Raw genomic sequence first — 16774 nt, forward strand, 5'->3', positions numbered from 1 at the left:
CTTTCAGTGTCAAACCCTTCCCCCTCGTCCTATGGCTCCCCTCCCTGATCCAGAGTCCCTCCCCATCTCTCCTGGAGCCCCTTGAGGGACTGGAAGGGGCTCTAAGGTCTCCCTGGAGCCTTCTCTTCTCCAGGCTGAACCCCCCCAACTCTCTCAGCCTGTCCTCACAGCAGAGGGGCTCCAGCCCTCCCAGCATCTCCGTGGCCTCCTCTGGACTTGTTCCAACAGGTCCATGTCCTTCTGATATTCTTCTCATGAGAATCTCTCCAGCACTAGGATCCTTTGCCACCAACATGAAATGATAATAAAAGTAGCAGCAATATATATCTATTATTCTTACTTTGGTCTCCTGAAGATGTGTCCATACTGGGAGCAGGCAAGGCCTACTGTTGGTGTGTACACAATTGGCATTAACCGCTCAATATCATCTTGTAATACCCTGTAGAATAATTTTTCATTTCTCTCTTGGATTCCCATTATGTAGATATACCTGAAATGGATGAAAAAGACAAAAAATAATCACTCATTGTTTCACATTTATGCTTACTTAAAACAATGTGAAAAATGCCAAAGGGAAAACCAAACTTGCTTCGTATTATTTCTTCATGGAACTCCTGTTTCCTCTGAAATCAGGCTTTGAGCATTAAAAAAAACATGGAAAAGAGCTGAAGTGAAAATATTGGATATGACATAACACGCACGCTAACAATTTAATGCAGTGTGATAAAAAGATAACCCATGGAATTCTTACAGGATGCAGCTGGGAGTCTCATTACCGTTAAAAAAAACCCCAAAAACCAGTGAAAGAAAAAGAGCTGAAGTGAAAATATTGGATATGACATAACGTGCACGCTAACAATTTAAACATGCAGTGTGATAAAAAGATAACCCATGGAATTATTACAGGATGCAGCTGGGAGTCTCATTACCGTTAAAAAAACCCCCAAAAACCAGTGAAAGAATTGTTCATCCAAAAAACTACGGTCCTGACAGTAAGGTCTTGTTAATCCTAACGATAATACAGATGTAAACCAAATTAACTCCTACCAAATGGTTCCTTTTGAAGGACTTACCCTGGTGTGTAAATTAAACCTGCATTTTGGCACATTTACCTACCAACCTACTGTGTTATCAACTTATATTTGGTCTCGTTGACCCCACAACGTAAAGAAAACAAATTAGAGAACTTGTCTTAGGCTACAGCACCCGGGTGCTTTGTCAATACAGATGACATGACTGTTTTGGATCAGCCACTGACACGACACGGATTTAAAAGTCATCTTTGGGTTTTTGATGACAACAAAAGAGTTTTGATGTGGTCCAGTAAAGCCTCAAACCCTTCCGATGCTCCTCTCACCTTTAGGAGAATGTGTATTTTCACATGCAGATATACGTTATGTGAAAGCACTACCAGGATGCTAAAAACATGCTATTTAAAAAAAAACCAAATAAATCAAAGTATTTCACATTTTTTTTCAGCAAACCAGTGGGATAAATAAACAAAAAAAATCTAAAAAAATTACTCATCACAAGACTCAAAATTCTAACTCTCTAATTCCTTTCCAGCAGTAACTACTGTATGTGATAAATATGATAAACGTTGCTTTTCCTACCTAATTATCAAACCCTTGATTTACCTTCACTCTCACATATTTTTCTACCATTTGCTCACTGCCCCTTTCCCCCTATCTAGTATTTCTGTGCCCTAACAACCTGCCACCCAAATCCTACATATTTATTACAAAAATATATATTACATGTTACAGCAAGGGTTGCAGCTCTGTTACTACTTTGAGCGTGGTCTTTTTTGTTACCTTATGATTATGAAATAAAAGCAGTTTTCTTTGTAAAAGTGAAAATAGCCCCCAACAACTGAAAAAAAACCCACTGGAGGCAGAGAAACCTTGTTTGGTTTTGCCCAGGAGATATTTTACATCAATTTTCAGTTACTTGCATGACAAACCAAGGCCAGAAGAAGGCTTACTTTTCCAAGGGGTCGCTCATTTTGGCCAAATTCTTATGGAAGCGTAAGGCTTGAATGTCTTGTGTCTCTATTTTAGGAGGTAGAAGTCCTTGCAGCCCAAGCATCTGGCGTTCGTGTAACGTAAAGGCCATACCCTGAAAACAAGAGAGGTGAGAAATAATTAGCGGTTCTTCCTCTACTATTTCTATTTATAATGTCTTTCTATTTGCTATTTCAGATGATCCACTGCCTCGTTTTCTCAGGGCAGGTGCCAGAGCAGGCAGGGGTTGGATAGATTTCCCTCTGCCAGGGTTCTCCTCATCCTTTGAGGGTGCCCCTTTTGACCACAGCTTTTCTGCAGCTCTCACATCGTCACACCCTTTGCCAGATTTTCATTTCACTGAAACTGGAGAACACCTAAGAGATCCCACTAGAGACAAGATAAGGTTTAAAAGTGAAATAACAGCCGCTTCTTGAATTGTTTTACAGGAACATAAGGTTGACCAAGAACATGTGGGTCACCCGGTTTGGTCCCTACGTAACGTTTAATCCACAGAGTTCTCTTTGACTTGTTCCATTTACAGAATCACAGAATGATATGGGGTTGGAAGGGACCTCTGGAGATCATCTCCTCCAACCCCCTGCCAAAACAGGGCCACCAGGAGCAGGTTGCACAGGAACGTGTCCAGTTGGGGCTTGAATATCTCCAGAGAAGGAGACTCCACCACCTCTCTGGGCAGCCTCTGCCAGGGCTCTGCCACCCTCACACAAAACAAGTTCCTCCTCATGTTGAGATGGAACTTCTTATGGTCAAGTTTGTGCCCATTACCTCTTGTCCTGTCCCTGGGCACCACTGAAAAAAGCCTGGCCCCATCCTCCTGACACCCACCCTTCAAGTATTTCTAGGCCTTGATCAGATCCCCCCTCACTCTTCTCTTCTCCACACTCAAAAGACCCAAAAAGTGCCTCAGCCTTTCCTCAGCAGAGAGATGCTCCAAGCTCTTCATCATCTCTGTAGCCCTCTGCTGTCCCCTCTCCAGCAGTTCCCTCTCCTTCTGGAACTGGGGAGCCCAGAACTGGACCCAGTGCTCCTGATGGGGCCTCACCAGGGCAGAGCAGAGGGGCAGGATGACCTCCCTCCACCTGCTGGTCCCACTCTTCCTGATGCCCCCCAGGATGCCATTGGCCTTCTTGGCCACCAGGGCCCATTGCTGGCTCATGGGCACCCTGTTGTCCACCAGGACTCCTAGATCTTTCTCCTCAGAGCTGCTCTCCAGCAGGTCACCCCCAACCTGTCCTGGTGCAGGGGGTTCTTCCTCCCCAGGTGCAGCACCCTACGCTTGCCTCGGTTGAAGTTCATCAGGTTATTTAACAATAACAGTCAATAAAACTAGCTTTTCAGTTGGGACACAGAAGAGCCTGCTGTCTGCAGTGGAGAAATCTTCACGGGGCAGTTAAATCGAGGAATAAATTGAGTTAATTTAACTTCAAGTGAAATGATCCGAGTCTGGATTCACAGCCAACCTGGCCCAAAGTGCTGACCCCATTTCCGACAACTGACCCCGCTTCCAAAAGAGCAATGAGAAACTTTCCTTCCTCCAGTTGATCCAAGTGGGGCAGTTCAGTGAATGATTAAATGAATATTTGCAAACGCAGGAGCTGAAAACCCAGGAAAAACCTTTGCAGGGCCATCAATCCGGGAGGAGAAAGCAGAATCTGAGAGGGAAAGGTCTGTTGTTTGCGATGTTTTGGAAGAGACGGAAACAAAAAACATCAGTTCTGCTCACAAACAACACTCCCTTTGTTTACTAAAACAGCTAGATTTAAAAAAAAAAAAAGAGCAGGCTTTCTCAAATTTCCCCACGCTGGAAGCAGATTCTAACTGCAAAGTTTAAAAAAAAAAGGTTTAAAAAAGCTTTTTAAGGTTTTTTTTTATGCCTTGTAATTACACTCCAAATTCCTTCCACAATCAGAAAAAATCAGCAGGAAAAAAATTAATATTTTCCCACTTTAGAAGACATAAATGTAGGTTAGAATATATATATCTTCACCTCTGCTTATGTTTGAATATATTTCACAAGTATTTGTAGAAAGCATGTCTATTAACAAAACCTCTCTAATTTAGAGTCCATACTCAGCACACTTGGTTTATACCAATATAACCACTCCTTAGGAAAAAAAACGTAATTAAAATAATTCATGTATTTAAGTATTTTTTGCTCTTTGCTTATATAAATCATATTTAATGTGGTTTTGACTACATGGATTTAAGCAGTCCACCTGCTTTTCTGTACCAATTCTATACCTTGTTGTAAAGTAATAAAATATTTGAAGAGTTTAAAAAAAGCTACTCTAAGGAAAAAAAAAAGAATTAAAAACCTCAGTGTTTGCAAAAAATTGCAAGTTTTTAACCCTAAATTAGACAGATGCACCCTGACAACCTTCTGTGTAACAGATTTGATGTAAAACACAGAACATATGAGTTATTTGCAAACTGCTTTTTTGCAAACCATTGTTATTCTCAAGTATTTTTCCAACAAAGTAATAAAATATTTGAAGAGTTTAAAAAAAGCTACTCTAAGGAAAGAAAAAAAAAGAATTAAAAACTTCAGTGTTTGCAACAAATTGTAAGTTTTTAACCCTAAATTAGACAGATGCACCCTGACAACCTTCTGTGTAACAGATTTGATGTAAAACACAGAACATATGAGTTATTTGCAAACTGCTTTTTTGCAAACCATTGTTATTCTCAAGTATTTTTCCAACATTGCCTCTAAATTCATTTCAGATGATGGTTTATTCCTGAACTTTTCACCCTTGCTGCTGGTCTTTCGCTGGGTGTAAGAGTGACTTGAGCCACATGGAAATTTGTTGGAAAACTGATTTGAATATGATAGAATCATAGGATGGTTTGGGTTGGAAGGGACCTTAAAGCTCATCCAGTTCCAAGACCCCATTGGCAGGGGCACCTCCCACCACACCAGGTTGCTCCAAGCCCCCTCCAACCTGGTCTTGAACCCCTCCAGGGATGGGGCAGCCACAGCTTCTCTGGGCAACCTGGGCCAGGCTCTCACCACCCTCACACCAAAGAAGTTCTTCCAGAGATCTCATCTCCATCTCCCCTCTTTCAGTCTCAAACCATACAAAAACCACAAGGAAGACATGCAAAATGCCTGATTCTGGGCTTTTAAAAAAATTATATTGCAAAGTATCTACTTTATTTTCACTTCTACCTACTTCAGAAAAAATATTGAAGGATTCTCTGGGAATGTAAATGCATCTTCCAAAGTTGCACGGAAGAGAATCATGCAACCACACATCTCGGCTGTCTTCCCCTTGTCCTTAATTACCCCCTAAATTCGTTACCGTCAGCAGTTTCTGCCTTTCTAAAACAACCCTTTTTTAAAAAACAACCCTTTTTAAAGCAACTGGCCTTGCAGGGCAAGTGATTTAGGACGGGAAGCCGAGCACAGCTGGGAAACATCTGTAATATTTTGACTGTTACTTTAGGCACTACAAAAACAAAAGCCATGCCAGAAGATTTACGATATTAAGAAGATTTAAAAAAAAAAAAAGAAAAAAGTATAGTCTCTTTTCTGAAAACACATAAACACTGGTCAGTAAAGTCACTAATGTCACTAGTTTAAGGCATGTCAAAGGTTAGAATCCCTCTGATGGCACCACACTGGTCACACTGGCATTTTGTTCTAAATCAGCTGAAATATCTCACCAGCAAAACCCACGCCCTCCCCATCAGAAACTCTCAAGTTTATTAAAAAATAAAGCCAACCTAATTTCTAATTCCAACTATTAGCATGACACTGGGATGTGGCTTTTCCTTCATTTCCCATTCCGGTGAAAGCAGTGACCTTAAAATATCTGGTTCCTTAATAAAATCAAACGAGCCTCGGGTTAGAGCTACCCATCTTTATTTGGTTTATTCATATTTTTTTCCAGTCCATAGACAACCTGATTTTTCGGTGTATCTGGAGCTACAATAACATTAAACACAGCAAATTCTCTAAGTGCTACTAAGCACTTCCAGCTGTTTATTTACGTGACAATTACATCTCACCACATTCAAAGATGCTTTAATTATTTTTTTTTTTGCCCAGGCCTAACTCAGGCATCTGAATACAGAAATTCAATCCTTGTTCCAACTGGAACAGAATGAGTTTGGGCAACCTGGGCCAGGGTCTCACCACCCTTCAAAGCAAAGAAGTTCTTCTCCAGATCTCATCTCAATCTCCCTTCTTCCTTGTCAAACCCTTCCCCCTCCTCCTATTGCTACGTTCCTCAGCCTTTTCCCTCATTTTATAAATCCCAGTCTCAAACCCTTCCCCTTCCTCCTATTGCTAAGTTCTCTCCCCTTTCCCAGCCTTTTCCCTCATTTTATAAATCCCAGTGGGGTTCAAAAGAACCAGTGATCCATTCCCAGTGGATCAGGAGGCATTTTACAGCACCAGGACCGCCATTCTCAACACCACTTCAAGATCCCAGCACCTACTTAAGGGGCCAAACTCCTGCTGGTTTCCACTGGGATTAAATACCCAAACACCGTAACGATTTGGGTTTAAGTCAAAGGGATCACTTTTGGGTTTCCTCTGACCCCACAACACTTCAGTGTCCTTCCTCTGAGTGTTATCTGCAGACTCTCACTTAGATTAGTTGCCTTAATCCTCTTTACAGCTCAGCAAAAAACCAGGTGTCCTTTCTCAGATAGTACAGACGAAAAGCAGGGAGCTCAGCCAGGAGAAAACCCAGAAAACACTTCAAAGACCACAAACCAATTAATTAATACGCACGGAGACAAATTTCTTCCAGTAAACCCAACGTGCTGCCGCGGGGAAAAAAAAATAATAAATTAAAAAGACAAGTAAAATGAAGTGTTGACAGTTTTGGTTGGTTTTTTTTTAGTTAAGACAAGCTCACATTGAATCACTGCTCCTTTAATCCACAAACTGTCAGGGTCTGGGATCCAACAACTGGGTTCTACTACTCAAAGCAAGTGGAGCTTTAAATATCAGTGCATAAAAATTCTAGTTGCCTACTTTGAAGGAAGGCAACCAGGAGACCTGAATCCTGCAAATGTGATTTTTATAGCACCACTGAGTAAGAAAAACTGAGAGGTTTCTAAGCAGAGAAGTCAGAGGCCATCCAGAGGGACCTGGACAGGCTGGAGAGGTGGAACCATGCAAACCTCATGAAGTTCAACCAAGCCAAGTGCAGCACCCTGCACCTGGGACATGGTAATTCCAAGCACAAACACAGGTTGGGTGGAGAATGGCTGGAGAGCAGCCCTGAGGAGAAGGACTTGGGGGTGTTGGTGGGTGAGAAGCTCAACGTGAGCTGGCAACGTGCGCTGGCAACCCAGAAAGCCAACTCCATCCTAGGCTGCATCAAGAGAAGCATGGCCAGCAGGTCATGGGAGATGGTTCCACCCCTCTACTCTGTGCTTGTAAGACCCAACCCTCTACTCTGTGCTCGTAAGACCTCACCTGGGATACTGTGTCCAGCTCTGGAGTCTCAACACAGGAGGGACATGGACCTGTTAGAATGGGTCCAGCAGAAGGCCACAAGGGTGCTCAGAGGGCTGGAGCCCCTCTACTTTGAGGACAGGCTGACACAGTTGGGGTTGTTCAGCCTGGAGAAGAGAAGGCTCTGGGGAGACCTTTTAGCAGGCTTCCAGTACCTGAAGGGAGCTACAGGAGAGCTGGAGAGGGACACTTGATGGGGGAGTGGAGCCATAGGATGAGGGGTAATGGTTTTAAACTGAAAGAGAGAAGATTTAGATTAGATACTAGAAAGAACTTCTTTGCTGTGAGGGTGGTGAGAGCCTGGCCCAGGTTGCCCAGAGGAGCTGTGGCTGCCCCATCCCTGGAGGGGGTCCAAGGCCAGGTTGGAGGGGCTTGGAGCAACCTGGTCTGGTGGGAGGTGTCCCTGCCCATGGCAGGGGGTTGGAACTGGATGGTCTTTAAGGTCCCTTCCAACTCTGACCATTCTATGATAAGTATTAGTGATGATAATTTTTTGTCCACCCGCAGAGTCTTGCATGGTTATATAAAGGAGGGGATATCTTTACCTGATACCATAAATACTCTCAAACATTCTAAAAAACCTGTAGAATTTTTAATATATAAACCATTCAACACCCCTGATAAAGATGTAAATGCAGAGTATATCCAAACATGCCACTGTTTGGAAAATGAGGGTTTGCCAACTTCACAGGGAAGATTTTATCAAATGGTTTTCATGTAACTTCTAATGGTTGTTACAAGATATTCAGCAGTGTAGCGTAGGCTTTGAAGTAGAATCAGAAGCATTTTTAAACTAAAGCACTTTTACATCGGATTGTGGGCTGCTTCTCTTAACTCTGCTTCCTTTTGCTAAATCACAAAGTTCACTATTGCACAACACGTCTCCGCTGCAAAATTAATAAAGATCAGGCACAGGAATCAAAGGTGTATTTGCTATCTCAGCCACAGATTCAAAGTTTCTCTGTGTTTATGAGAACCATGTAGAATATGGAAATCTCCTTTGATTTCTTTCCTCCTTCATTTTTTAAACTCCATTTCCTATCTTTATTCTTGTAGAAACAGCACTCTATATATACTGGAGGATACAGCTGACACAGCACAGCCTCCTACTCCCTGCTGGCCTGTGAGACAACCCAGACATTCCCCAGGTTATTAAGTCTTTAAAGACCTTCGTCTCTTGCAGGCAAAGATCACAGAATCCCAGAATGCTATGGGGTTGGAAGGGACCTCTGGAGATCATCTCCTCCAACCCCCTGCCAGAGCAGGGCCACCCAGAGCAGGTCCCACAGGAACGTGTCCAGGTGGGGTTGGAATGTCTCCAGAGAAGGAGACTCCACCACCTCCCTGGGCAGCCTCTGCCAGGGCTCTGCCACGCTCAAAGTGAAGAAGTTCCTCCTCACATTTAGATGGAACTTCCCATGTTCAAGTTTGTGCCCATTTCCACTTGTCCTGTATGTTCTTATACTCGAGTATGAGAAGTTCCACCTAAATGTGAGGAGGAACTTCTTTACTGTGACAGTGGTAGAGCCCTGGCAGAGGCTGCCCAGAGAGGTGGTGGAGTCTCCTTCTCTGGAGACATTCCAACCCCACCTGGACACGTTCCTGTGGGACCTGCTCTGGGTGGCCCTGCTTTGGCAGGGGGTTGGAGTAGATGATCTCCAGAGGTCCTTTCCTACCCCACATGATTCTATGATTCTATGTATATTGTAAATCATGGGACTGAAATGGTTCATCTACACCATGTAGCATCACTGAACACAGAGACATTTCATTAAAGTGCTATTTTTCATCTCAGCAGATGCCATTGCTTTTGTTCTCATTTAAGGGCATTAATCCTATTAAAAAAAAAAAATAAAAAAAATTTAAGAACTAAGACAGCTTCCTTCCTTCCTCCACCCACCATCATGAGTCCTGAGCAGAACAATGAGGTGCAATTTTATCTACCACCTTTGGCACTTCAAACTGAGACAAGCACCTTTTCAGAGAGACGATAAAAGCTGGTTACAGATTAAACAGTTCCATCTTTCCACATTTTTATTCCCTTTAACAGCACACAAATCTCAAGGAAGTTGATAAAACCTGCAGAAACACGGTCATGCAACCTCCATCCAACGATCCCTCCGTCTCCAAACCAGTTGGGCAGGACACAAAGCTTGTGGTGGGACTTCTGGACTGGGTGGGTGTGTGCATGCAAGGAAATACCAGTTTCCTGCCTTCTAGGATCTGTCGTCGCAACAGATCAGAAACTGCTGGTTTTATTTCAAGAGCTGCACTTCTTAGCGACACGATAATTACCATTTCCAGAACATCCCCACATCCTGTTTATCCTGGTTTCCCCTGGCAGGCAGACGGGCATTGCGTATCCTACACCCCGGCTGCTCAACCCAACTGACACAGTCTTAAAAAAAAAAAAGAGTATTAAAATAAAAGAAACCAAATGTGTCAAAAAAACCAGGATGGTGAGAAAGGGCAAAGGAAGGGGAAGGGAGGATCTGCTTTTAGATCTTCAAGTTCATACAGTCTTTCTTCACATTCTCTTGTCCTATCCTATTTATTTTGTCCAACTAGCTTTGAGTTTGGGGTTTTATTTTCTTTTGTTTGGTTGCTTTTTATTCTGAATTAGAAACACACTGTTCAGATATTTGCCAAATGTCAGGGAAATCACGTACATCTTTGTTAAGAGAACTGGTTCTCCACCAAGTTGGGTGGGAGTGTTGACCTGCTGGAGGGTAGAAAGGCATTGCAGAGGGATCTGGACAGGCTGGATGGATGGGCCAAGGCCAATGGGATGAGGTTCAACAAGGCCAAGTGCCGGGTCCTGCCCTTGGGTCACACCAACCCCATGGAGGCTACAGGCCTGGGGCAGAGTGGCTGGAGCTGCCCGGCAGAGAACCTGGGGGTGTTGGTCAACTGTTGGCTGAACATGAGCCAGCAGCGTGCCCAGGTGGCCATGAAGGCCACCAGCATCCTGGCCTGTATCAGGAACAGTGTGGGGAGTAGGACTTTGGAGGTGATGGTCCCCCTGTACTGGGCACTGGTGAGGCCCCACCTTGAGTACTGTGTCCAGTTTTGGGCCCCTCACCACAAAAAAGACATTGAGGGGCTGGAGCATGTCCAGAGAAGGGCAACAGAGCTGGTGAGGGGTCTGGAGCACAAGCCTTGTGAGGAGTGGCTGAGGGAGCTGGGGGTATTCAGCCTGGAGAAAAGGAGGTTGAGGGGAGACCTTCTCGCTCTCTCCAACTCCCTGAAAGGAGGGTGTAGCCAGGGGGGGTCGGTCTCTTCTCCCAAGGAACAGGTGATGGGACAAGAGGAAATGGCCTCAAGTTGCTCCAGGGGAGGTTTAGGATGGATATTGGGAAAGATATCTTCATGGAAAGGGTTGTCAATCCTTGGAACCAGCTGCCCAGGGAGGTGATGGTGTCACCATCCCTGAAAGTATTTAAAAGCCGGGTTGACATAGTGCTTAGAGACATGGTTTAGTGATGGTTTTTTATCAGAGTTAGGTTGATGGTTGGACTAGATGATCTTAAAGGTCCCTTCCAACCTGGACAATTCCATGATTCTACGATTCTTTAAACAAAGACTTTCTGAAAGCATTCATTAAGGCACAGATGAAAGTAAATTGGGCTGAAAAAGCTGGGAATGAATACAGATGAAACTGTAATTAATGGTCTAGCTAAATACAATAATAGAGAAGATGATCACCCATACTGAAGAGCGACACTGGGGCAGTTCCTCAGGAATCTGGGATTAAACTGCCACTTGTGACACTGTCAGTGAATTATTATTTTAAATCATCTATTCCCAGGCAGATGTGCCAAGGAATATTCATACAGACACATGTGCCTGTTTAATGCAGTGTCCTAATGATATTTGCTGAAGGTAAAAATGTGAGAGTCATTGTCAATAGAGGAGAATGATACTAAAGAATGAAATAACCAAACAATATTGAGGAAAGGAGTCATAAAAAAAAAGGGGGGGGTAATGGAACGAACTGTACAAAACACAGTCATGCACGTAGAGAGTAACAAGAAGATCTGATGCCACGAGGTAGAAAAATCACCAAGTACAACACAGAAAGTGTCACAAATTATTCAGAGTCACGAATTTGCTGCAAGTACACAGAAAGCAAACGTGCAAATAATGTTACAAGTCACATTATTTCCCCTGAAGGTAAAGACACGCTGATGCCCCTCCACGTGGCAGAATGGACACCGCCAAGGTCAAGGATCATCTGTCTACTCATACATCATCTGCTCTGTGCTGGGAGAAGAAATCCTGGCCCTGGAGTGAGAATCCAAAGCATTTCCACAATATAAATAACAATTTAATTGCCAGTACTAAACAAACAAGATTGTCTTAACAGCACCCAACCAGCTTAAAACGCTGTGTTGGCACAGCAGGGGATCTCCAGCAGAATAAAAGCTCCTAAAGACAATTAACTGTAATTTGAATCCTGGTCACAGAGCAGAAATCAAACATTGTGGAAGATCATAAATACGCAGGGATGCCAGCGATGCAGTTACAATATGTTCTGCAATTGTTTGGCTGCAACACCAAGGGCATTACTGATATAGCTCATGACCTTTTCTGAGCCACCCTTGAGCAAAAGACACTTGAAAGCCAGCTTTGGAACGTAAAAATCCAAACCAGCTGATGTAGGTGTAGTCCCCACCTGCAGGGGACAGGTAAGGATGGGAAAGAAAGGTGAAAAAAACCCCAAATTGTAAGAGAAAAAGCTCCTCCAAGAACAGGAGAAGGCTAATTTGCACAAGGGGAAGGGGGGAGTTTCTGTTAGCAGTGCTGCAAAGAAAAGCTCCTCCAAAAACAAGAGAAGGCTAATTTGCACAAGGAGAAGGGGGGAGTTTCTGTTAGCAGTGCTGCAGATCTCACAGCTCTTATTTTAGGTTAGAGGAGACCAAATCTTCTGATTTATAGAGTTGATAGGGACTGTAAAAAACAAAACATAAGCATCTAAGACACAAGTCACAAAATGATGATCTCAACGAGCTGCCAGCAAGAAATAAAGCCCTTTATCTGTGCTTGTACATGATATATATGTGCATAGGGGACACCATGGGCAAGAAAAGCACAAAGGGTAAAGTACTTGGCATATTTAGTCAATCATTTCTTTTTCTGCTGATCTTCCAAAATGCATTTCTTGACAGACACTGCATCCAATAGAAAGCAGTGTCACTTGACTTGTTTCTAGATCCATCCAAACAGGTGTCAGCCTTAAGGACAGACTGATACAGAGGCAAACAAACGTGGAAAGTTTTTTCTTCTCACAAGTATAATTTCTTGGAGACATTAAAAAATACAAAAATAAAAAAAATATCAACTACTGTTAATAAGCAACTCTCTGCTCTTCCCTCCTCCTCCTCAAAAAAAATCCCCATAAAAAATACTGCATTGTGCTCAGTCCACCAAAGATTTCCAGGCTTAAAAAGAAAAAAAATTAGAAAAATATTACCACTAGAAAAACAATAAGAAACGACCTATTGTTTTTTGGTTCTGAACAGGGTTGCATAATCAGCGCTTGGAAAAGCTTACAGGGCTTGAAATAATTTCCCCTGGCATGTCAAAGTGTTTAGAGAGCTCAGAAAAGGCTGGAGATAATCTGATCCGGACAAATCACACCAATCTATTCTTTTCTCCTACCCCAACATGGCAATCCTGATTTTATTTCTGCAGTCAGGCAGTCTCTGACTTCTACACACATATCACAGAATCACAGAATGATATGGGGTTGGAAGGGACCTCTGGAGATCATCTCCTCCAACCCCCTGACAAAGCAGGGCCACCCAGAGCAGGTCCCACAGGAACGTGTCCAGGTGGGGTTGGAATGTCTCCAGAGAAGGAGACTCCACCACCTCTCTGGGCAGCCTCTGCCAGGGCTCTGCCACCCTCAAAGGAAACAAGTTCCTCCTCATGTTGAGGTGGAACTTCTGATGGTCAAGTTTGTGCCCATTTCCTCTTGTCCTGTCCCTGGGCACCACTGAAAAAAGCCTGGCCCCATCCTCCTGACACCCACCCTTGAAGTATTTCTAGGTCTTGATCAGATCCCCCCCTCAGTCTTCTGGACTCAAAAGACCCAAGTCCCTCATGAGGTCTCTCCTCATCAGAGAAAAGTTCTAATCCCCTTGACCCAAGTCCCTCATGAGGTCTTTCCTCATCAGAGAAAAGTTCTAATCCCCTTGTCATCTTTGTAGCCCTCTGCTGTCCCCTCTCCAGCAGTTCCCTCTCCTTCTGGAACTGGGAAGCCCAGAACTGGACCCAGTGCTCCAGCTGGGGCCTCCCCAGGGCAGAGCAGAGGGGCAGGATGACCTCCCTCCACCTGCTGCTCACACTCTTCCTGATGCCCCCCAGGATGCCCTCTGCTGTGAGGACAGGCTGAGAGAGTTGGGGGGGGTTCAGCCTGGAGAAGGCTCCGGGAAGACCTTCAAGCCCCTTCCAGTATCTGAAGGGGGTTACAAGAGAGCTGGAGAGGGACTCTTGATCACGGAGGGGAGCCACAGGACGAGGGGGAAGGGTGACACTTATATGCAATCTGCAGCATTAAGGCATCTCACACTACACACACGCAATCTGCAGCATTAAGGCATCTCACACTACACTATACTGTACAAGAAGTGGCAAGAAACATGACTGCAGGTCTGTATTTTGTTTTTTTCCTTTCCTTTGAGGACACTCAGGAGTCACTTTTGCCCTAAGACACATCCCTGGAGTTACGGGTTTGATATCTTCCCCCAGATATTTTTGAGCTCACTGGCCAACTTCCAATTCTGACAAAAAAAAAAAATAAAAGGAAGGGAGAATGAAAAGGAAGGGAAGGAAATACAAAGTGAAGGGGAAATATATGACTTGGCAGAAAGGGAAAAAAAATGAAATCAGAGAATGGGGAACAGGAGAAAAGCCAGGCATTAAAAACATATTTTTGTGAAGAAAAAAAAAAAAAAAAGCTAATTTTTTAGGAGAAGTTCTTCCTTGATGCAAAGAATTAACATAATGTCTCTACCTCCCAGTTTGCTCCATTCAAGGCTTATTTTTAGATGCTCTTTGTCCGACTCTCTGCACAAGGATGTTTTCTTACTGATATGGCTCGGTCCCAACTCAGAGCCTGGCAGGAAAAAGCCAGGACTGGGACAGAGAAGCTGACACTTTCTATCGCTGGCAAGACCACATTGAGAATTAACTTTGGCCAACTATGAAATAAAACTCTTTATCTCCTAAAGCTTTCCTTCCCAGCCCAAGGGGAAGAGCTGACAGAAGCAGAAGGTGTTTATTGCAAGTCCTTGTACTGTAGGTGTCCAGGTAATAAACTCAAAATGATAACCAACTCCTCCATCTCCTGTACCCTGGGTTTTTTTTTGGCTGTGGCCCAGTGCTGCACCTCCTGGAGGTGGTTTAACCCTGGAACAAGGTCCGTCGGCCGATTACTTGATGAAGATAAGATATTTGATAACTGCAACAGCACCAACCTTGTTTGTTCGTGGGTTTAACATCAGTGGCTTGCCTTTCTCTTTCGTATGCGCCCCGCGCCGTGCCATCGCGCAGGGAACGGCAGCTACTCGTAGTCGGGAGAACATGGTGGGTTTGTTTCTTTAATCCTGCACCTGGAAAAAAGGAAAAGAAAAAACTCATTCAGATACAGAGGCAGCAAAACTGATGTTCATATTTGTAGGCCTTCTGTTGGGGAAGAAATAGGTATGTGCCAGATAAGACTCTTGGCTCTAACACCACGATTATAACTCAAAATTGCCTTGTGGCAGCCAGGAGGAAGGAAAAAGGAAGGTTTTAAACGAGTGGTTGGAGCATACAAGGACACCAGTAAAAACCAGCATTCAGTAGGTATTGTCTCAGAGCTGCACCATAAACCCAAGAGCAGAATTGCCGTTAGCAAATATTAACCTTCTGCGGTGACCCAGCGCAAATACCGGGGAGGACAGAACGACTTGGGCCACTGCAGCAAGAAAAATTTAAGTTGTTTCTCCAATAGTTTTCTGACAAGGAGATCTGGTGGCCTGAAGAACAGAACGGAAAGAAAAGGTGTCTCTTAGCATATTAAAACTAGATTAGAACAAAACCTAGAATTAAAATGGTGAAAAATGAGCGCACCCTTGCCGAGGACACCAAGCTGTGTGGTGCGGTCAACACGCTGGAGGGAAGGGATGCCATCTGGAGGGACCTGGACAGGGTGGAGAGGTGGAACCATGCAAACCTCATGAAGTTCAACCAAGCCAAGTGCAGGGTCCTGCACCTGGGACATGGTAATTCCAAGCACAAATACAGGTTGGGTGGAGAATGGCTGGAGAGCAGCCCTGAGGAGGAGGACTTGGGGGTGTTGGTGGGTGAGAAGCTCAAGATGAGCCGGCAATGTGCGCTGGCAGCCCAGAAAGCCAACCCCATCCTGGGCTGCATCAAATAACCCCAGCAGGTCATGGGAGGTGATTCCACCCCTCTACTCTGTGCTTGTAAGACCTCACCTGGGATACTTTGTCCAGCTCTGGAGTCTCAACACAGGAAGGACATGGACCTGTTGGAACTGGTCCAGAGAAGGGCCACAAAAATGATCAGAGGACTGGAGCCCCTCTGCTGTGAGGACAGGCTGAGAGAGTTGGGGGGGGTTCAGCCTGGAGAAGGCTCCGGGAAGACCTTCAAGCCCCTTCCAGTATCTGAAGGGGGTTACAAGAGAGCTGGAGAGGGACTCTTGATCACGGAGGGGAGCCACAGGACGAGGGGGAAGGGTTTGACACTGAAAGAGGGGAGATGGAGATGAGATCTGGGGAAGAACTTCTTTGCTGTGAGGGTGGTGAGAGCCTGGCCCAGGTTGCCCAGAGAAGCTGTGGCTGCCCCATCCCTGGAGGGGTTCAAGGGCAGGTTGGAGGGGGCTTGGAGCAACCTGGTCTGGTGGGAGGTGTCCCTGCCCGGTTGGAACTAGACGGTCCTTAAGGTCCCTTCCAACCCAAACCATTCTATGATCCCCTGGCCCAGTTCTATGTTCCCATCCAAGGACAGTAAAGCAGGTCGGAGACGTTTATAAGGAATGAAATGATGCATGGTTTGGATTTTTAATTTCTTCCAGATGGAAGCCAAAAATCAGATTAAGGAACTAAACTTCATTATCTTAAATATAGCCTGAATACTTTAAAAGACCTTTCTATAATCAAATTTACGCATAATCAACTTTCACCGGAGAAGTTCTTCCTTGATGCAAAGAATTAACATAATGTCTCTACCTCCCAGTTTGCTCCATTCAAGGCTTATTTTTAGA

General features: G+C 44.4%; 1 protein-coding gene across 1 annotated transcript in view; it reads right to left on the bottom strand.

Annotated features, from left to right (window-relative positions):
* Window positions 1-15118, bottom strand: part of ME2 (malic enzyme 2, NAD(+)-dependent, mitochondrial) — a 44434-nt gene extending 29316 nt beyond the window's left edge. Inside the window, exons 1-3 of the mRNA XM_014960785.1 lie at window positions 14982-15118; window positions 1985-2118; window positions 341-490 (exon numbers count right to left, since the gene is read on the bottom strand). Of these exons, the coding sequence (XP_014816271.1) occupies window positions 341-490; window positions 1985-2118; window positions 14982-15089 (392 nt within the window). The 5' untranslated portion in view covers window positions 15090-15118. The remainder of the gene's footprint in view (window positions 1-340; window positions 491-1984; window positions 2119-14981) is intronic.
* Window positions 15119-16774: the final 1656 nt, after the last annotated feature.

Source organism: Calidris pugnax, unplaced genomic scaffold (genome assembly GCF_001431845.1).
Source record: "Calidris pugnax isolate Ruff unplaced genomic scaffold, ASM143184v1 scaffold150, whole genome shotgun sequence".
In the NCBI taxonomy this organism is placed as follows: domain Eukaryota; kingdom Metazoa; phylum Chordata; class Aves; order Charadriiformes; family Scolopacidae; genus Calidris; species Calidris pugnax.